The 22738-nt window shown below is 40.2% G+C and overlaps 1 protein-coding gene across 3 annotated transcripts in view; it reads right to left on the reverse strand.

Moving 5' to 3' along the window:
* The window catches only part of MAP2K4 (mitogen-activated protein kinase kinase 4), a 132312-nt gene that overhangs the window by 13088 nt on the left and 96486 nt on the right, over positions 1–22738 (reverse strand). For all 3 annotated transcript variants that reach the window (XM_059378487.1, XM_059378488.1, XM_059378486.1), the window contains 3 exons: positions 22128–22179; positions 18238–18365; positions 3385–3462 (listed from right to left, as the gene is read on the reverse strand). In XM_059378487.1, the coding sequence (XP_059234470.1) occupies positions 3385–3462; positions 18238–18365; positions 22128–22179 (258 nt within the window). The remainder of the gene's footprint in view (positions 1–3384; positions 3463–18237; positions 18366–22127; positions 22180–22738) is intronic.

A 22738-nucleotide genomic window follows, 5' to 3' on the forward strand; every position in this document is an offset into this window, starting at 1 on the left:
AAGGGTGAGGTGAGGTTTTTGCAATTATAAGGGGCGGCGGAAGAGGTATTTAGAAATCAAGAGGCTATAAGATCAACTGAGCTCAAGGACTGGGGCCGAAAGGGAAAACCCAGACAATGTCCCCACCGCCTAAGCATCAGGGCAGCCCTTGATTCAGATACCTTTATATGAAGGACCTTGGAAGGCTGGTTCTAGAACTTCACTGGTGCAAAAGGTGCACAATCTGTCATTATCTGAATTGAAGTGGTTAGTCATTTTTTTTTTTTTAAAGATTTATTTATTTGACAGACAGAGATCACAAGTAGGCAGAGGCAGGCAGAGAGAGAGGGAAACAGGCTCCCCACTGAGCAGAGAGCCCGATGCCGGGCATGGTCAGTCATTTCTAAGGTAAGAGAACTTGCAACCAACAAGAGCCCAATCTGAGCTCTGAGGAAGCAGCATGCAGATTCTGTTCTCCAGGCGTCCTGTGGTCACTACAACTTCACCCACAAGCAGGTATTACCACAACTGAAGAAATCAGGTCTGGGCTCAACCCCAAACCCTGAACCCAAAAACGGCACTCGGGACAGATGTATCTCTAAACCACACCAAACTAGATCTGAAGGTTCTTATAGACCTACGTCCCAATGCACCAAAGGTCAAACATATTTGTGGACTGTATTCTTATCTTTCTCTCACTCTGTTCTGGGGATAATGAAAACCAAAAAATTGTGCTTTTTCCAAAAAAATAGGTTTAAATCTGTGGCATGGCCTAAATGAACCCCATGTCAGGTGCACTGATAGGTGACAGGTAATGGGAGGGTGAGACCTCCAAGGTCATCCGAGAAGGTATCTGAGAGAGAGCACTGTGTGAGGACACCATCTCAGAGCTTCTTCAGCTCAGGGCTATTGGATGGTGTTGGTTTAGTCAAGTATTAAATTACTAATTTATTAAATTAGTAGTTTAGTTACTAGTGAAAGGGAAGCTACCATGCAAACATAAGGGCATCCTCCAGAGGGAGGCTGGGCTGGGAAGTTCTTTGCCCTAAGATGGCGCCTTTAGCTCACCACTGTCCCCAGTTACACACACCTGTGGGGGAGCAGCAGGCACGCAACACACATGCAGAAATGCAGGCCTCTGACTAAGGTTTCTTTCCAATATAAATACAAATGCTTAGGATGAAGTAAACCTTATTGGTTATTCACAACACTAGGAATAACTTCATCACATTCCTTCTTGAGAACAGATGTTAGTAAGAGAAGGAAAAGGTTTTACCTTTTTTTACCTTGCATCACAGAAAGTGAAGGACTTAGGAACTTAGAAATTAATTTCACAGATTTCTTAATTTGTATAAGATTATTCACATGGAAAATAGATTGGGAAGCAATTTTAAGTACTGAATGCCTTGCTTTTAAACAAAATTTAGTCAGATATACTAAAAGAACTTACTGAAAATGTTTCTGTTAAAACTTTTCACAAAACAAAATTCTGTTTGTAAGCTGAAGTAAATACTCCCTTTAAACATAACTGGTTTGGACATGGTGTTTCTCAATCGTGACTATCTTTTATATGCACACGGTTAGGTACTCAGCAGGACGCTATAGGTCGTGCTGTAGGCCTCTGAACTGTCACCACAGGGCATCACCTAAAAGATGCCCAAGTTCCATGTTCTCTCCTAACTAAAGAAGAAGGGCTTATTTCTCTTTTGGTCAGTTGGCTTCACAACAAGAAAAGACTTCATGAGGTATCACTCATACCATGTTATAAGGGAAACCGGATGGAGTCTTCTGCAGAGGTCAGCCCCTAGCCTTAACTGTGGGTACAGAGAATTCATCATGCCCGGCAATGTGACTCAGCAGGATCGCTAACAAGGGTATGTGATTGTCATTTACAGGAAGACCTCAAGGCCACATAATGCCAATGAACAGATGGAGAGTATTTAATAAGCTACAAAAAAAATTTCTCTGCTTAGAACCTGTGTTACCTCTGGGCCATGGGACCTTATTAAAATGGGAGGAAATTGAAGGGAAGCTTTAGGCTGCCTCCCAAATAGGACACAGCTCCATCTAGTGATAGGAAATCCCACAATGTAGAAGCAGCTGTCCAGAGTCCAAAGAATGCCACCAAGCTGTGGTATATCAGGAAGCACAAGAAAATAAATCTAAAGCTTCAAACCAAAATTTAGGAATAAGGAAGTAATAAGCAAATACAGATACTTCTAAGACAGAAGGAAAATTTTAGTACAGTCATAGGTGAGAAAGAAGAGTTTATTTCAGGTGCCTGGGTGGCTCCGTGGGTTAAGCCTCTGCCTTCGGCTCAGGTCATGATCTCAGCGTCCTGGAATGGAGCCCCGCATCAGGCTCTCTGCTCAGCGGGGAGCCTGCTTCCCCCTCTCTTTCTGCCTCCCTCTCTGCCTACTTGTGGCCTCTCTCTCTGTGTCAAATAAATAAAATCTTTTTTTAAAAAAGTTTATTTCATTGCACTTAGTTGCAAATTAAGTAGCTTTCTCACTCTTCTTTCTCAGTGCTGTTTTAAGGTAGAACTTTTATTAGAGTTCTCACCTAGGTAGTTGGTATTCCTCCAGAAATGAATTACTTTCTGCTCACCATCTGTGACTTTTCTATTCAGTGAACAGAAGATTCCAAGTAGAAACAATGTTCATACACGTAAACATGTCTGCCTAACACACACCCTGTACAGAGTATTACCGGACACTCTGCTCTTGCCTGAGGTGGGAGGAGCCACCCTCCCCGTCCCTCTTCCTGATGCAGGTGTGACTCCTAGTACCTCTGCCAAGAGATCCAAAAGCACAACGGAGGGCGCAGAGGCACCGCAAAAAACCGTGAGGGAAACCGTCAACTCTGGTTTGATTTTCAAAGTAAAACACAGACTTTTCAATAGGAGAAAGACAACCATCATATGATCTCTCTGATATGAGGAAGTGGAGATGCAACGTGGGGGGCTTGGGGGGTAGGAAAAGAATAAATGAAACAAGATGGGATCAGGAGGGAAACAAACTGTAAAAGACTCTTAATCTTCACAGAACAAACTGAGGGTTGCTGGGGGGAGGGGGGTCAGGAGAGGGTGGTGGGGTTATAGACATTGCAGGGGGGTGGGGGGGGCTGTGCTGTGGTGAGTGCTGTGACGTGTAAACCTGGCGATTCAGACCTGTACCCCTGGGGCTAAAAATACGTAATGATGTTTATAAAAAAAATTAAAAAACACAGACTTTTTCCCAACAACTAGAAGATAGAGTCCCTGCGGTTATAACTATAGAGGAAAAAATAGGTAAGTAAAGTCAAAGACTAGAAGAGAAAAAAAAAGCAGTTCTCAGGAGGGGTGGAAGGGTGATAAAATTTTCTTTCCATTCTGAATTTCCTGCTACAGTACTGTGATGAACGTACCAATGTGATCCCCAAACTCCAGACATCAGAACGGACGTCATATCCTTGTCGTGACGCGCTCGGGTCTATTCTTTCAGGCTGGAACAGAAAGAGAAGTCATGGTCATTAATTATGCATATTCTCAAGGAACATGATGGAAGCAACAGCTGGGTAGGGAGCTGAAATGCCAGCATACTCCTAGAAGAATCCACATGTAGGGTCAGACTGGGAGGAACAGGAAGCCATCATCATAATGAAAACCAACAACAATAACACCCAACCCATTACCACCTCCATAAAGGGAACACAAAGCAACTCTTCTAATTTTTACCCCCAAGGACTCACCAGCATTTACAAACCGGAAGCTGAGAACAAAGAAAAAAGGAAGAAAAGTGGAAAAGTGAAAAAAAAATAAAGAATTGCAGGGTCAGATAGCCAAAAAAAAAAAAAAAAGAAGAAGACTAAGTCTTATCTGTTTCACTGAATAAGGCCACACCACAATATATCTAAGATACAAGAGCAAACATGAGCTAATTTCATTACAATTACTCCACCCATTCTTCATCATAAAGCTAAAGGCATCACTATGCATATCTTTAAAGACATCTATTAGTCATTTTTAACCAAATTAAACTGACAAAATATATTATCCTATCACCCAAACAGCAAAAATCAACTTTAGTAGTTTCCATGAAGAGAGCATTCTTCACATTTCCTTGAAATCATTTCCATGATTTACACAGTGCATCAGGGACGGAGAAGGAGCTAGAGAACCAGGAGCACAGAGCTGGCAATGGTCCTTACCAAAGGCTGAGTCACTGCTATTGAAAGAAATGTGCATAAATGCAAGAGTTGACTATGTTATAAATCCTGCCTGTCAGCAACAACTTATTTGGAGACCTATTTTACACATTTTTGTTTTGAACATGAGTACTGAGGCTGCATAAATAAATATTCACTGGGAGCTACTTAGTTTTTAGCCCTAAAATGTGTATTTAAGATAAGATATAAGGTACCCAGAAATCCCAGATAGTCAACCAAGAGAGGAAAATACTCTGTCCAACAACAGCAGGTTACACATTTTTCTCAGGCTCTCATGGAACATCCACTGATATGGACCATGTTCTGGGACATAAAACACACCTTATTTTTAAAAAGAGAATCATGCAAAGTGTGTCACAAAGTTGCTAAATTAGAAATCATTAAGAGAGAGTTACCTGGGAAATCCCCCAAGTATTTGGAGATTAGGCAGTACACGGATCACAGAGAAAGCCTCAGGTAAAAAACAACAACAAAAACAAACTTTGCACTAAATGAAAATGAAGTAGAACTTATCATATGTTGGGAAATGCAGCAAAAGTAGTATTCAGGGGGAAATTCATAGCGCTGAATGCAAATACTAGAAGACAAGACAGATGGCAATCAACACCTCACTTTAAAACTTTAAGGAATTAGAAACAGAAGAACAAGTAAAATAGAGAAAAACAAACAAACAAACAAAGAAAAAAGACAACAAAACCCAAAAGGATTCTCTGGAACACTCAATAAAATTGACAAACTTTCGGCTACACTGACTAAGTGAAAAGGAAAGACAATCAGATGACTAAAATCAGAACAAAAGAGGGGACATAACTACCACTCTTCCAGAAACTGAGGAAATGGATATATTATTTTTAAAATGAAACCTATCAAAAAGAATACAGAAATGTGAATAGACTTAAAACTACTTTTTCGGGGCACCTGGGTGGCTCAGTGGGTTAAAGCCTCTGCCTTTGGCTCAGGTCATGGCCCCAGGGTCCTGGGATCAAGCCCCACATCAGGCTCTGTGCTCAGTGGGGAGCCTGTTCTCCCCTCTCTCTCTGCCTGCCTCTCTGCCTACTGTGATCTCTGTGAAATAAATAAATAAAATCTTTAAAAAACAAAACAAAACCTACTTTTGCAATGAATTTGTTATTAAAAATCTTCCCATGAAAAAAAGCTGAAATCCAGATGGGTTCTGGTAAACTCTTTCAATCATGCAAGGGAGTAATAACACAGGTCTTACACAAATGTCTTTTGAAAATGTTTTATGAGGCCAATATAATCACTTACGGAAACCTAATAAAGACATCACAACACAATTCATAACCTTCATAAACACAGACACAAAAACTGTTAACAAAAATAATGAGAAAATCCAATTGACAACATGTGAAGAGGTAATAATTGGGACCAAGCTGTGTTTATCTCAGGAATACAATACTGACTTAAAACTTCAAAAGCAATCTGATGCAACATATTTTCAGAAAAATGAAGAAATACCATATCTTCGTCTCAATAAATGTAGGCATCTGACAAAATTCAAAATTCAGTTCTTAGAACACTAAGAGAAAAGAAGGAAACTTCATTTCACAAAGGGCATCCAAAAATCATTTATAGCAAACATCACACTTACCTCTGAGATCCAGAACACCCCCTTCCTTATTAAATGTGGAATAAAGTACAACTTCTTCACTTTTTAAAAGATTTTATTTATTTATCTGACAGAGAGAGAGAGAGCACAAGCAGGGGGACCTCCAGGCAGAGGGAGAAGGAGAAGCTGACCACCCCTCAACTGAGCAGGGAGCTTGATGCAGGACTCAATCCCAGGACCCTGAGATCATAACCTAAGCAGAAGACAGATGCTTCACCAACTGAGCCACCCACGCACCCCCGAGGTACAACTTCTATTCAGCATTGTATTGGAGGTCCTAGCCAATATAAAAAGATGAAGAAAAAACAAAACAAAACAAAAACAAACACTATTTTGAACACAGACACCTGAACTTCTGCAACTGTTTACACAGAAAATCCCTACTGAAACTAAAGTGAAACTATTAGGGACCCAGGGCACAATGACAAAATATGCAAATCGTCTGTCTTTACCTACAACAAGAAAAAACACTGGAAGGGGCCCCTGAGTGGTTCAGGCAGGTAAGCATCTGACTCTTGATCTCAGCTCAGGTCATGATCTTGGGGTCCTGGGATGGAGCCTTGTATCAGGCTCTGTCCTCAGTGTGGAGTCTGCTTGTCCTTTTCCCCCTGCTCCTTCTCCCACTTGCTCTTTTTCTCAAATAAATAAACTCTTTTTTTAAAAAACAAAAATATGAGGTGCCTGGGTGGCTCAGTGGGTTGAGTCGCTGCCTTTGGCTTGGGTCATGGTTTTGGGGTTGGGATCAAGCCCCGCATTGGGCTTTCTGCTTGGCGGGGAGCCTGCTTCCCCCTCTCTCTGTCTACCTCTCTGCCTACTTGTGATCTCTGTCAAAACAAACAAACAAATAAACAATAAATCTTTAAAAAATTATAAACAATAAAATCTTTTTAAAAAAAGAAAAGAAAAACACTGGAAAATACATTTTAAAATTCCATTTACAATAGTGGCATCAAGAAACATGCATTCCTTAGGAATAAATTTAAGAGTTCAAGAGATCCTACACTGAAAACTACAGAACACTACTGACAGCAAAACGACCTCAATAAATGGAGAAACACCAGGTACTGAAAAACTCGGTAATGCCAAGATGCCCACAGGTATGAATAAACTGTGATCTATCAGTAGAATGCAGAATTTCTCAGCAATCAAAAGAATGAACTAACACACATCAAAAACAGGGCTATCTCTTCAAAACATTATGCTGGGAGAGAGAAGGCAAGACACTAACCAGTACATGGTGTAAGGTGACATTTAGATGAAACTCCAGGAAAAGCAAATCCAACTGACACTGACAGAAAACAGGACCAATGATCTTTTTTTGGCGACATACATTTTCATCTCTTGATTGATGAGGTGATTACGTAACTACATCTGTCAAAATCCAAAGTGTACACTTAAAATGGGGGCCTACCATTTGTGGTTCTGGTGGTCGTGTCCTTCTGAAACTGTTGTATGCTTATGTCAAAGGGCTGGAATTTCAGTTTCAGAAAACTGACCCAACTCCTGTAAGTCAGTCAAACAAGGGTTTCACTTCCTTTCGATCGTACAAGAGCACCGGCAAGCCTACCCAAAGATTATTTACATTTCCTTTCATGTCACTTGATATTTATTATTCACTAGGGACAGACACTTACTTAAGTTACATGATTACTGGAATATTTTTTGCCCATGAGGGATGTAAATGATTTCTGTTCAGTAACCCCAGAAGTTTACATCTTTATGGACGGGGAGATGATGATCAGTACTGTTTCTGAATGAGCCATCCCATCCCAGCGTTCTTTCCTCAGGGACCATAAATACTGACTTACACAAATGTTCTTGAGCTAGTCTCACCTTCCTGCCTGCCCAGTGTTCTTATGAATGAGTTAAATGTATTTTTGATAGGTTCTTTCTTTACTTGTATGTATAATATTTTTAATAATTTTTTTTAAAGATTTTATTTATTTATTTGACAGAGAGAGAGAGAGAGAGAGAGATATCACAAGTAGGCAGAGAGGCAGGCAGAGAGAGAGGAAGAAGCAGGCTCCTTGCTGAGCAGAGAGCCCGACGCGGGGCTCCATCCCAGGACCCTGGGATCATGACCTGAGCCGAAGGCAGAGGCTTTAACCCACTGAGCCACCCAGGCGCCCCTATTTTTAACATTTTGAAAATTATTCTTTGAGAGAAGTAGATATCTAAGATTCATGAAGTAAAGATACCACATCCCAAAGCTAAATCCAAAGTATAGGTCTGAAAAACACAAAGCCTTCTGGGGTGCCTGGGTGGCTCAGTGGGTTAAAGCCTCTGCCTTTGGCTTGGGTAAGGATCTCAGGGTCCTGGGATCCAGCCCTGTGTTGGGCTCTCTGCACAGTGGGGAGCCTGCTTCCTCCTCTCTCTTTGCCTGCCTCCTCTGCCTACTTGTGATCTCTGTCAAATAAATAAATAAATAAAATCTTTAAAAAAGAAAAAAAGAAGAAGAAAAACAAAAGGCCTGTTAAAATTATAAAGTTTAAAAACATCAACTCAGAGAATAGGATATGTAACATTAACAAAAACGGCAACAACAACAAAAAAAGATAAGACAATTTTATATCCAAAAGTATGTATAAAATACACAACTCAAGTTACTCTGTATTGAAATATATAAAATAAAAACCAAGAAATAAGGAGAAACTGACAATCATAATGTTAACAGATTTTGAACAAATCCTTAATTTTCTTGGATTAAAGAGGCAAAAAAGGGGGTGCTGAATAAATGTACTTAATAATACAGAACAGGCCTTTTCCAATATTTCATTTTTAGTTGGTCACTGATCATGCTAAAAAGACTCTCAGTATGTCCCAATAGGCAGAAATGTACAGGCTAAAAAGCTTTGAAAGGAAGTAATAAGCCAAAAGATTAAAAAGAATCAATGAAACACTTTGTAGTGGTTAGCTATGATGTGTAACAAATTATCCTAAAACTGAGTAGCTTTAAAACAACAAACACTTATTATGTCACAGTTTCAGTGAGTCAGGATTCAGGGACTACTTTTGATGGGTGGTTCTGACTCAGGGCGTCTCATGACTACAGTCAGGAAGTTGGGCAGGACTGATGACTTTACTGGGGTTCTGGAAGATTTGTCAACAGGCTCATATACACAGTTCCTGGCAGGAAGCCTTAGTTCGTCACCATGTGAGTCTCTCATAAAGCTGGTTTAAGTGTCTAAACAACATGGTAGTTGGTTCTCCCCAAAGTGAGCAATCCAAGAAAGAAAGAAGAAAGAAGCTACAATGCTTTTTTATGACCTACTCTCAGAAGGGACACAATGTCCTTCCTGCCTTATGTTCTTCAATAGAAGTGACTTGCAAAGTTCAGTCCATGCGTCAGGCTGTACTTGGTCTCCACCTTTTAAAGGGAGCTGTTTTAAAGAAACTGTAGACAAATGTTTAAACTCCCACACATTTGGATATTAAAAAACATTCCAGAAAATCGCTCTTAACATCTAACATTTAAAACAACTCGAAAACAAAAATATGTATGTGTATGCATAGACACATGCGTACACACCCACACACGTGCTGATGCTGACGAAATAGTAAAATTTCACAGCTTTTGAAGAATTCTCTCTCTTTCCTCAAAGACTTCTGACTAAGATGGATTTCAATTTCAAGGAACAGAAAACTATGCCACCACCGATGTTCTGAAGTCTGGGGAAATTTTTTGAGCTTGAGGAGGTCAAAGATGTTTCACTCATGAGCTAATTACTAACTTTTTACTATAAGTAAAATAAAGATGGAAATTTTCCCAGTTTGATTTTTAAAGCTGGAATAGCCCATATAAAACCTTCACAACATGAACTATAACTAATCTCATTTAAACATTTTTCATTCAGAAATTATCATATTAACATACCAAATGTAAAAATACATTAAACATATAAACTGTGAGTTGGGATTATTTCTCAAATGCCGGAATGGTTCAACCACAGGAAATAGAGGTTACTATGTTCATCCTATCAGTAGATACGGACATTGCCTCATGGACTGACACCAAAAAAGGCACTTAATAAAATTTTAACAGCTGTTCCTGATTCATTCTCATCTTCTCTCTCTCTCTCTCATACACACACACACACAGAAATGCAGAGACTTAAATCAGAAAAGTCTAAAAAAACATGAGAATCCTATCAATATTGTTAATCAACATCTAGAAGTTCTAGGCAAAGCAACAGAAGTAAATATGAGAAAAATAAATACATACACATGTATGAGAAAGATCAATAAATATGAAGAGGGCCAAGGCAAAAATTATGTGCAGAATGGTACCTGGAGTACCATCTGCAACCTATTAAAAAGTCAGGCAGATGAGTAATTTGGCTGGTTATAAAATTAACATATCAATCTAACTAGCTTTCCTCTGCATATCAGCAATTATTAGGAAAACACATCATATTACATTCAAAATAGTAACAAAAACTGTCTTAGCACCCAAGAACACAATGGGGAACAAAGACTTGGGTCTCCAAGGGCTCGCAATCTGTTTGGGAGAGATACTGAAACCAACAGTCGGGTAGTGATGAGGATTAAGAAGCCAAGCAGGGTCAAGGAGGTTGAGAGAGAAAGGGAGGGCACCATGTCACATGCGGTGGTCCAGGATGTTTTTTATCGATGCATTTGCTCCGAGACCTAATGGAAGTGAAAAACTGGCACACTAAAAATATTCACAGGGGAGAGAGTTCAAAGAAGAAGGGAAGAGACCCTGAGGCAGGAATTCCCTCTCATATATATGTGGAACGGAGAGGTCAGCGAGCTGGACAAACAAGGCTGGAGATAAAATGAGGGTGACTCAGAGAGAGCCTTGTAGACCCACTGTGAGGATGTGGGGGTGAAGGGGCATCATCTGACAGTGCCTGGAAAGGAGAGCTGGCTGTTGCGTTGAGCACAGACTATGCAGTAGAGCAAGGTCAAGCAGGGACACCATTCTGGGGATGACAGCCATCAGGCAGGTGAGAAATGCCAATGGCCTAGGAACCTCAGTGGTTTTTAAAAAGACAATGGGTTCCATGCCTTCAAAGTAAAGCAGACAAGCCTTTGCTTACGGACAGGAGGCAGAATATGGAAAGTAGAATGAAATGAAACTCCCAAGTCTGAACAACTAGAAAGAGGAGTTCGTATTTACTAAATTACAGACAAACTGGGGCGGGAGGTGGGGAGCAGGGAGGGAGGCAGCCCCCAGCTCTTGTAGGAAGCAGAAAGGTGATATGATGAGGTCGAGAGCTCGGTAATGGACTTCTTGTATCCATGACTTCTATGGGACCTATGAAGGGTCATAAAGTAGGAAACCAGAGACATGGTTTTAGAACTGACAGGTGAGGTGTGGTCAGGAAAGAAATTATCAGCATTCATCATTTCTGAGCACCCACTAAATGACAGATGCTGCACTTTGCTGAACAAAAGAGACAGAAAGAATTAATACTTGGGATTGAATGAACTCACTAAAACAATCAACGTAGTTAAGAGGGAAAAAGAGACTGAATATCAACCCTGGAGCACACCAGTGTAAAGAGATCAGGAGGATGAGAAGCCCCTAGAGAACCGGGAGAGAAAGGCCAACCAGACAGGTACCCAAGAGTATGTCATGCTGTGAAGCCAAGTGACCAAAGTCCTTCAAGAATGCAGTATTTTGGGGGCAAAGGGCACTAGGGTGGCTCAGTCATTAAGAGTTGCCTTTGGTTCAGGGCAAGATCGCAGGGTGTGCCTTTGGTTCAGGGCAAGATCCCAGGGTCCTGGGATTGAGCCCTGCATCAGGCTCCCTGTTTTGTGGGAAGCCTGCTTCTCCCTCTCCCATTCCCCCTGCTTGTGTTCCCTCTATTGCTGTGTCTCCCTCTGTCAAAAAAATAAATACAATCTTTAAAAAAAAAGTAAAGAATATAGTATTTTAAACATTACAGGAAAACTAAGGAAGATCAGGACTTAAAACTCACCATGGTCTTCAGCAACATAAACGATGGTATTTACTCTAATGACAGCAGTTAAAATGCAGTAATGGGGGTAAAAGGACCCCACTAGGATGGATTAAAAAAAAAGCGGGGGGGGGGGGGGGGGGGGGTGCCTGGGTGGCTCAGTCGGTTGAGTATGAGAATCTTGATTTCAGCTCAGGTCTTGATCTCAGGGTCATGAGTTCAAGCCCCATGTTGTGCTTGAACACAAAAACAAAAACAAAAACAAAAACAAAGGGAGAAAAAACACATACAATGGGTATATACAAGTACTCAGAAATGACAACAAAATTTGCAAGAATTTAGTAAGAAATGTGCACAGCCTGTAAGAAGGAAAAATAAACAAGAAACATTAAGATAACCAGAAAAAATGGAGAGAAACAACATATTCTTCATTGGGAAGACTCAAGAACATAAAAATGCAATAACCAAAGGAATTTATATGTCTAAAGAGATACCACTTAGATTCCTGCTGAATTCTTTTTAATATGATACACTGTTCATATGAAACATGCAGAAAGATGATATAACATAGTCCAGAAACAGTCCCAAATCCAAGCATTTAGTACCAAGAGTACTGATTCTAAACAACAGAGTTTGTATAAACAGATAATTAAAATAAAATGTTTATTTCATAGGTGAAGGGGATTAACAGGGCTCTTGTCACCATGAGCACTAAGTAATGTATAGAACTGCCAAGTCCTTATATTATACATCTGAGACTCACACCACTGTATGTTAATTATTCTTGAATAAAAAAAAAAAAAAATAGGGGCACCTGGGTGGTTCAGTCAGTTAAGCATCCAACTCTTAGTTTCGGCTCAGGTCATGAGTTCAAGCCCCGTGTTGGGCTCTGTGCTCAGTGGGGAATCTGCTTGAGATTTTCTCTCCCTCTCCCTCCAGCTCACATTCTCTCTCACCCTCTCTCTCAAATAAATAAATAAATAAATAAAATCTCTTCAAAGAATTAATATTTAAAAAATTAAAGTTTAAAAAAATTCTTAACTGTTTAACCAACTGTGAGGAGAAAAGTTAGACTCTTTCCCTTAATAACACACCAACGATGATCACAGCAGGATTAAAAACCTAAAATGTAAAAAACAAAAGCCTAAACTTAGATATTCTGATGTGACCCTGCAACCATGTCTAATCTTGGCATAAGAAAGATCTTTCAAGACACGCTAATGGCCAGAAAGCATAAAGGTAACACTGATAAACTAGCCACATGGAATTTTTCTATTTCTGCAATTCAACCACAAATAAGTAAAATTTCAAGACAAAGGACAACTTCAGGGAAAATATATGAAACCTAATAAAAAACGGATTAAGATTCTCATTATATTTTACGTCAATACCAAAGACTGGCTTTCTCATAGAAAAATGGGCAAAGGTTAATACATAAAAGTGGCCAAATTTAAAAAAAAATGCAAAAGTATCTACCTTTCTTAATGATTTTAAAATACATAACAAAGGGGCACCTGGGTGACTCAGTCATTGTTAAGTGTCTGCCTTTGGCTCAGGTCATGATCTGTTGTCCTGGGATGGAGCCCTGCATTGGGCTTCCTGCTCAGCAGGGAGCCTGCTTCTCCCTCCCCAACTCTCCCTGCTTGTGTTCCCTCTCTTGCTATCTCTCTCTCTGTCATAAATAAAATCTTTAAAAATAAATAAATAAATAAATGAAATAAAATACATAACAAAACTCCCAGGAAATTTTCCCCAAATCCCATTCTGGCCTATCAACTCAACAAAGATAAAACTGTAATACTCTAACCCAGAATGACATTTAAAAATATACTCTCTCAGTCATACATCGTTTCCCCATAGGTCTCAAGAGGCGTGAACCTTTTATACCCAAGGGAAAACAGAAAAGAGTTGTGGGAAGACACAGCTTAAAAATTTTGCGGCAATATTAAGAATAACAAAATACCAACAAAGCAAAACAAAACAAAAAAACAGCAAGCAGGCAAAAATAGAAAGTCAGTTAATTTTCAGTGGCCAAATTCATAATATATGAAGATGCCCTGGCCTGGAAACACGCCTGCAAATGCCTACAGAACAGATAAAAAGCATATGTGTAATAAGTTTACATTTACATAAAAATGTAGCGGGACATATGCTCACAATTTTTTCCCTTTATGAATGAATGATGGGTAATCAATTCTCCATTTTATGGTCTGCATTTTATCTTTTATGTACTGAACAAGGACATGATCTTCCAATAAGAAACACATTTATAAAACTATCAATAATAGACTTCTTCAAACTTATTAAACATTTAAATGTTATTAAACATTTTTTAAAACAGGCATAATGTGATGGGATTTCAAAGTCACCAGGAAGTGAAAATATCATCCCACATCAGTCTGTAGATCAGTCATAGGGTCCTTCATTTGCCTTACAGAGTTTTTGAGGCAGAAAAGCAGAAACTCTATAAGGCGAACGAAGGACCCGTGGATGGCTGGTGCAAAAGATGAGGACAGAGATACGTTAGAGCTCCAGAAGTATGGCAGGAAAAGTAGACGGAAGAGTTCTTTTGGAAAATTAAGCCATTCAAGATCGCCTGTGTATATTGAGAAATTCAGAAAGCCATGTGCATGCCTGAGGCAGGACACATGCTCAGAAAAACCTGATAAGAACTTCAGCTGTAACCTCTGGCTGATCTACAGACTGAGGGCAAGTACCAAGTAGAGGTAAAGGCAGGCTTGTAAATGGTCGGGCTACGCAGGAGCGCTCAAGCACAGAGCCAATCTGCAAAGACTGGAATGTTGGGGTCTCTTCCCCATTGTTTTCTTTGTGGATTTTTTTTTTCTCCTTTTGGGTCCTGGTATTAAAAAAAAAAAAAAAAGAAGAAGAAGAAAGAAAAAACCCTAAGAAAACAAAAAACAAAACCGTCAAAACACTAGCTGAACACAAGCTAAGAAAACAGACATCAGAGACTACATAGGAGTAAGAATACAGACTTTAAAACAAGACGGTAGGAAAAAATCACTAGAGAAACAGCTACATCTCACAGAAAGGAACAAAACACACCATGAGGAGAGGGGGAGAATCATCTTATTTTATTTCCAAAATTAATAATTTAGTTCCCAAATCACCACAATTTATTTATTTATTTAAGAGCCAGCACACCTGTGTGTGAGCAGGGGTCGGGGGGATCAAAGGGGGAGACCATCTTAAGGAGACGCCCCACTGGCACAGAGCCCGACGTGGGGCTCCATCTCACGACCCTGAGATCACGACCTGAGCTGAAACCAAGAGTCAGAAGCTGAACCCACTAAACCACCCAGGCACCCCACAGAACCACAACACTATAATATTCAAAATGTCCAGTTTCTCACACACACAAAAATACAAAGCACACAAAGAAACTGGAAGTATGACCCATCCACTGGAGTCACGAACAGAAACTGGAAACTTCCTGAGGGAACACAGACACTGAACTTACAAAGTCAGATAACCCAGATGGAATGGAAACATTCCTAAAAGCACACAAATTACCAAAAGTGACTTAGAAATATTAGAAAATCTGCATAAACTCGTAACAAGCAAAGAGACGGAGTTTGTCACAGAAGCCTCTGAGCAAAAATGAAGTCTTACAAGAACTGGTAAATAATTTCTTTACCAGACATTCGAAAACGTGAATGGTCTTCCCAAGGGAAAAAAGTGAATACCACTGTTTCAGTTTTATACACAAGTGGAAAATGAATATTATGTCCTGAAGAATCAAGTTTTTTGAAACCAAAGAGACAGAAAAAGAATATAAATGAATGAATGTGTATTACCCAATTTGTTGAACAAAGACCAAAAGAGGACACAAACTTCAACAATTTCCTGATGTTGATGACAGAACCTGGTTAGATTTTCCTGCCTAATAGGCTGTATCTATTTTAAAAGGAGATTATGTCAAGGTTTGAGAAATGTCCAAGGTAAATAAATCAACATATTTCAGAAAGGACTGCTATGAAATGAGTTCCTACTTCTACTAGCAATCAGGACGACGTATCCTACAAACTAATAGAGATGAGTTTCTATCACAGAAGGAGAAGAGATACAAGAGGAAATGCTGGTCAAAGACAGGGAAGCTGGTGTGACTTCATATTGGAGGACAGCAGAGCTTGGGAAGCATGAGAGGCTAGCAGGGGAAGGAATCCTTCGGAAATGAAAAGATTAATTACTCATTTGGAGAAGAAAAACAAAGGGAAAAAAATCGAGAAAATGAGTTTCTATTTTACAAATGTCTCAACTGCTTTAAAAGGGGGGAAAAAAAAGCATGTGTATAAGCATTACAAGATGTGCTTTATGATGCGATACAATATGAATTACCTATTGTCTAGAAAGCATCCGTTCTGAAAAAACATATAGCCTGAAACTCCTTATGAGGGAACGATAATCGACAAACCCAGAATGTGGGATGTCCGCAGGGAAATCCGTATATGAGCATCGCATCAGGTGACGCCAGGAAATTCGTGTTCGTTACCTGGGGTTTCTGTTTCAGGTATGGTGGTCATGGTAGTGTGGTTACACAGAAGACTGCCCTTGTCTATGGGAGATACAGGCGGAAATGTTTATAATGAAATTATCCTATCTGAAACTTACTTTCAAGCAGCCCAGAACACACACACACACACACACACACACACACCTGTACATACACACACACCTAGACAAGGAGGTGTAGAGGCCCCAAAACATGAACGTTAACAACTGGTTTATGGAAAAACTTGTGTTTCAACTCTACACTTCATACACCTTTACGTTAGATAATGTAAAAAGAAATCACAATTCCCAGAGAGTAAAGACAAATAATAAATCTTAAATAGAAAGACAAGATCCATTTCCGAGGCCTTTGGTCAAGGTGCATCAAAGAAGAGTCACGTCAGAAGGCGTGTAATAACAAGAACACTGATCACACTCCCATCCACCTGTAGGCCTTGAAAGACTGGAGTGGACAGAAGCATTTCATTTAGCCCAATAATGATCAGAGACACAGAGTTTATCCTCAGCCTGCTGACTCCAAGGCTGAAGAAGCTTAGCAGGGAAAGAAAAGCCCTACCCTTCCTGGGCCTGCGAACCCTGTTTCCACACAAAAACTTAAAGGCTAATGCTCTCTTAAAAGTTACCTGAATTCAAACATAAAACCTACATAAATCAGGGACACCTGGGTCACTCAGTTAAGTGTCTGCCTTCGGCTTGAGTCATGATCTTGGTCATGGGATCAAGCCCCGCCATCAGGCTCCCTGCTCAGAGGGAAGACTGCTTCTCCCTCTGCCCCTCCCCCTGCTCGTTTGCTCTCTCTCTCTGTATGTCTCAAGTAAATAAATAAAATCTTAAAAAAAAAAAAAACCTGCATAAATCAAACATAATTCTTAGTCAATGTCACATAGCAAAAACACTTCAATACTGTGCCAAGCCCTGCACGTTACTTCTCAGGGCATTACTACTAAATGCATCAAATATGAGACTTCCCAAATGCTCCCTGTTTAATATGTCTTATTTCTTGCTTTTGAAACTTTTGTTCCATTTATCCCCTAATTATCAGGATGAATGCAAGACCTTCCACATTTCCCCAATAATCTGCCTCGCCAGTCAACATCCACAAAGCCCAAACTTTAAATGGACGCCTCCTTTCGTGCACACACATGTGCGTGCGCACACAAGTCCATAAACACTGCAGCCAGCACTGTTGACGGGAGTGTCTCAACAGTCTGCAAAGCCCATGTGTCACCGTGTCAGAGCAGCATGCCAGTCCCCAAGGAACCACGGACATATTAGGGAAGACACTGACAGCTAGGGGAAATGCTTAAAATATAGACACTAAATTTCCAATCAAATACAAATCAAAATCCAGCTGTAGGCACAGCATGTGCATTCGCGGGGGTAAGAGGAGCATGACACACAAGGAAGGCTGTAAGGCTGTCTCCCTGAGGCTGGCGCTCAAGACCTCCACCCTTGGATCTGTCAGTGTGCTACATCCACCTCTGAGGAAGGGCCAACAATCTGCAGAACACAGCCCCAGACTCTAAGCTGTACTGAGTTCGATTAGGAACTCTGCGAACTCCAGTCTCCCATTCTTCTCCAACTGGAAAAGAAGCATCCCTGAGTGGCCTAGGCCACATTTTCCACGTGTGAATGGATGATGTGGATACGTGATCCATAGTATCCATGACCCTACAGTGACCCAACAGTCACGCGAGCACATGGGGTGCGGGAAGCACAGAGGCCTTCTGAGAACTATTCAACCACCTAGCGGACAAGCAGAGTAGACTATGACAATGAAACAGGACTTCACTGGGATAATGTCATAGTTTGATGGAGAAGCTAGAACCTCAGTTTGGTTTTTAGGTAGAAGAAAATGTTCTAGTATGGCGAAACTGCGTGACCAGTGGCAGAAGGCGAGCCCCCAAGGGCACAGGCTCTCTGGGCAAAGACTACCAAATGGGAAGGTCTGGCCTTTGTACTTACTGCCATGTAAGGCCTACACCCGGCATCTCTTGTCTTGGCAATGGAGTCCACCAGCTGTCCGCTGATGCCAAAGTCACAGAGCTTAATATTTCCACTCCTGTCCAGAAGAATATTGGAAGGTTTGATATCTATGAGAGAGAGAGAGAGAGATCATTTCATGTAAACGTGATCAATCAGGGCACCAGTGGGTTAAGCCTCTGCCTTTGACTCAGGCCATGGTCTTAGGGTCCTAGGATCAAGTTCTGCATTGGGCTCTCTGCTCAGGGGGAGCCTGCTTCCTCCTCTCTCTGCCTGCCTCTGCCTACTTGGATCTCTCTCTGTCAAATAAATTCTTAAAAAAAAAAAGAAAGAAAGAAGGAAAGAAAGTGATCAATCAAATGAGCTACATTTTGAAGCCATAGTAAGCACAAATACCAAAAAGCCTTAGTTTTAGTGACCAAGTCCTGAAAATGCAGATATGTGAGAAGATGAGGAAAAATGAGGAAACACTGCTCTGAATGCCAATGTTTAAAAACTTAGTATTAAAAATGCTTCACAAGAGGGGCGCCTGGGTGGCTCAGTTGGTTAAGCATCCCCACATTGGGCTCCCTGCTCAGCGATGAGCCTGCTTCTCCCTCTTCTTCTGCTGTTCCCCCTGCTTGTGCTCTCTCAAATAAATAAATAAAATCTTTTAAAAAAAAAATGCTTCACAATATATGTAGGCATTCTATAATGCTTTCTTTGTTTTCACCAAAAGACTTATATTTACTTGCTTCAAATTCACTACTTACTGGTCAAAATATGAAGAATGAATTTAATCTATCTGTAAAAATACACCAAGCTACTACAGAGTATGTCAAAGACTATCCACCTAAATGCAAACTATACAATTATACACCCACAGTTAAGTCACAGCTGAGTCTCAGGGACGCCTAGGTGGCTCAGTCGGTTAAGCATCTGCCTTTGGTTCAGGTCATGATCCCGGGGTCCAGGGACTGAGCCCCACATCCAGCTCCCTGCTCATCAGGGATCTGCTTCTTCCTCTTCCTCTGCCCCTCTCCCTGGTTCATGCTCTCTCTCTCTCAACCACTCTCTCTCTCAAATAAATAAAAGCTTTAAAAAAAAAAAAAAAGAGTCAAGTTTTAGCTAACTTAGGAAAGTATCCAATCCAATCCATCAAAAAGGTCACAGCTTTGGGATCAGAGAAGCAAAGGTTCAAAATCTGGGTCCAAAATTCACAGTATGACCTGGGGCAAGTGATTCAACTTTGACTCAGCAACCACAACTTGGTTAACTACAAAATGAAAATAATTGCTAATTCATAGGATTCTGGAAATTAAAGTACCTAATACAGTACCTGAACTTTATTTAAATTCAATAAATGCATCAGTTAATAATTATTTCTCCTTGAGCAATTTTTTCTGACATTAGATGACTTCATCAAGTTTCCCCTGACCAACCCTTTCCTCTAGTCATCCTTGAGATCCATTTTCACCCCTTTGGAAGTGTGGGTGCTTGCTTTCCTGCAAATCTGAGAAAGCAGAATCCCTCCCATTTGGTTCTCCAGGTTTTACAGGCTTGCCAAATTGGACCCTAGGTTTTTACCCCTTCTTCACTGATCATGAATTCACCGCCACTGTGTACTCATCCCCTGTTGAGTCAATTTTCCCCCTTTGCTCATGAATTCCCCATCCCTGTCTCAGTGCTTCTATCCATTTTATTGTCACTGTCATGGTTCAATGAATAAAAGATACAAATAAATACAAGATACAAAACATCTGTTTGTAACTCAGAAGGAGATCTATAAAAAATCCAGAAAAGGTCTCCTGCCATCACTGACAAGGCTGACTACGACTGCCTATCAAACATCCATCCTATCTACCCACTCCTTCCCTTCTAACGGAACCTGCATTTGATTTTATGGAGGTCTCCCTCCTGCTTCATGTAGCTGTAACCACACCTTCCCAAAGTGGGGCCTGACTGGTCCAAGCTTATCAGGGTCAGCTGACACTCCCTGCCAATAAGCAGTTTAGAATAAGGGCATGAAGCAATTCTGGTGACAAGAGAAAACATTAGAGAGATGTAAGGAAGATGTCCCGGCCCCTAAGACAGCCACACAGGAAAAGGGACAGCTTCTCCAGGAGGCTGTCACGTCTACATGTGACACTGGGGAGCTGGGTACTTGCTTTGGCTGTTATCATCCAGAGGATGGAGCCAATGTATTAAGAAGGAAGGAGCCAAAAGAAGGGAGCTTGCGCCCTAGACATAATGTGCCTAGAGCCACCTCTCCTTGGATTCATTAAGACAGTGAATCTCCTTGACGTTTAAGGCAGTTACTAGGATTTTTTGTAACTCATGATCAAAAGCACTCTTAATTGTACCAAAAAAGCTCACTGATCCTAATTAATAAAAAAGACTGCTATACTGGGGCACCTGGGTGGCTCAGTCGGTTAAGTGTCTGCTTTCAGCTCAGGTCATGATCTTAAGGTCCTGGGATCAAGCCCTGTGTCGGGCTCTCTGCTCAGCTGCGAGTCTGCTTCTCTCTCTGTCTGCTACTCCCCCTGCTTGTGCTCCCTCTCTCTCTCTGACAAATAAATGAAATAAATTAAATAAAAAGGGCTGCTTTTATTTATTAATAGGGAAACCAAAGTCATCTTTGAAGCCTTTCCCTTTCATCCAGCCACCCCTCAGGCACTGTCTTAGAGCTTCACTGTGATTGGCAAGTATCGCAGAGGTCATTATTAAATGCACTAAAGGTGATACTCTTAAGTGCAAATGACAATCAAAAAGGAAGGAATATCCCAAAATAAGAATGCAATGAACTACAAAAAGAACAAAATAATCTTCTTCAGGAACCTGATTCTACATGATCTCAGGCAAAAGAGAAAATAAGAAGTCCATCTATCTAAAATTATGTTTATTAATAAGCATTAAGCCAAAGCAAAATTAAGTGAAATATTCTGATGTTCAAGGGTAACTAATTTCAGTGGTCTTGAGTTAACCCCAAACTAAAATTACTTAAATAGATGCACCAATTACTGACGTCTTAACCACTAGAAACTATGTTTCCTAAAATGTAAGGCATTCCACTTCTCCCAATATGACCTTTTACTTTCTGTCCTGTTTATTGTCAGGCTGAATCCCACACTGCCATGTACTGTCCTGGGCTTGTCTGTTACAAGTTTTTTGAGGAAAGTGAATTTAGGTGCGTCTTCAAAGCCACCAGCACTACCCGGAGTCTAGCATAGTAATAAAGAGAGTAACTATTTAACCTATTTGCTGAATTAATTTCATGGTTCCCACTGGCTTCCCATAAATCTTCGTGAAATATTTGGACCTATGTCCAACAAGGCCAAGATCACTGTTTTTGCAAATACAAACATTTTGGAAGAATTCCAATGTACAATAACAACTAAAGCATCTCTCTTTGCAAAAATATCCTCTAAAGTAAAGAAGAAACACCTGAAAGGGACTGTAGCATCCTTTAAACTGCTCCACATACCATCCTCCAGACCCTGTGACTGTCCCCAGGACCATCTTTGGGCCCAATTGTATACACAGAGAAACATCATCTATCAAGTAAATGACTAATTATTTTCAAAGAAGAGTAAGAAGAACCTTGCAGCAAAATGTATGTCAGTTTCTAAGCTCAATATACTAATAAGCTGAAATTTATAGAATCTCAAAGGAAAAAATAACCTAAATTAATAAACAAAGTTTTAGGGAAAAAATAGTAATAATAGTGTTAGGGTACATATAGTATGTTTTGCCAAAAATACAAGTATTTCAGGAAAGCTTATACAGAGACAGTGTAATTTGCAATAATGTTTTTCAATTAAGGAAGAATATTAACTTCTTTTTTTTAAGGAAAAATATTAATTTCCAATCCATAAAAAAGAATTCATACCCACCTCTGTGAATGATTTTCAAGTTTTCTTTTAAGTGGTTTAGTGCTTTCACAGTCTGGGGAGAAAGAGCAAAGACGGGATAAGCAATTAATATTCTTTGGATCATGCAGCACAGTGTTATCATGGATAACAGCCCTGGTAACTTTACATTCTTTAAAGCTTAATTATTTCAATATTCTGTCTGCTTTTTATATTAACTGAAGATCCTAAATGATTATTTTGGATCTGAAAACTTAGCTGCTCTTACATGCTGTTCCCTGACAGCTAAACAGAACCCGGTAACTTAAAATTTTTTAGTAAGTCACTACAAAGTTGTACATTGTTTGCATCTTCAAACTTTTCAAGAATGGAAATATTCAGTACGATGGAGTCCACAGTCTGGCTCCATTATCAACTCTAATTTAAATAAGTCTTTCTAAATTTCCTCAGTTTCTCTTACCACTACAGTAACTTACGCACAACTTACAGTATTGTTTGATCACTGCCCATGATCACAAAATCAGGCATTTCTCCAGGAATACAGGGAACAGGGGCTTGAATTAAATTTCCCACACTCTCAAATTAAAAGAGAACCAAAGAACGTGCCAACCATTTGCTATCAAATGGTCAGGTCT

Source organism: Mustela nigripes, chromosome 16 (assembly GCF_022355385.1).
Source record: "Mustela nigripes isolate SB6536 chromosome 16, MUSNIG.SB6536, whole genome shotgun sequence".
Lineage (NCBI taxonomy): Eukaryota > Metazoa > Chordata > Mammalia > Carnivora > Mustelidae > Mustela > Mustela nigripes.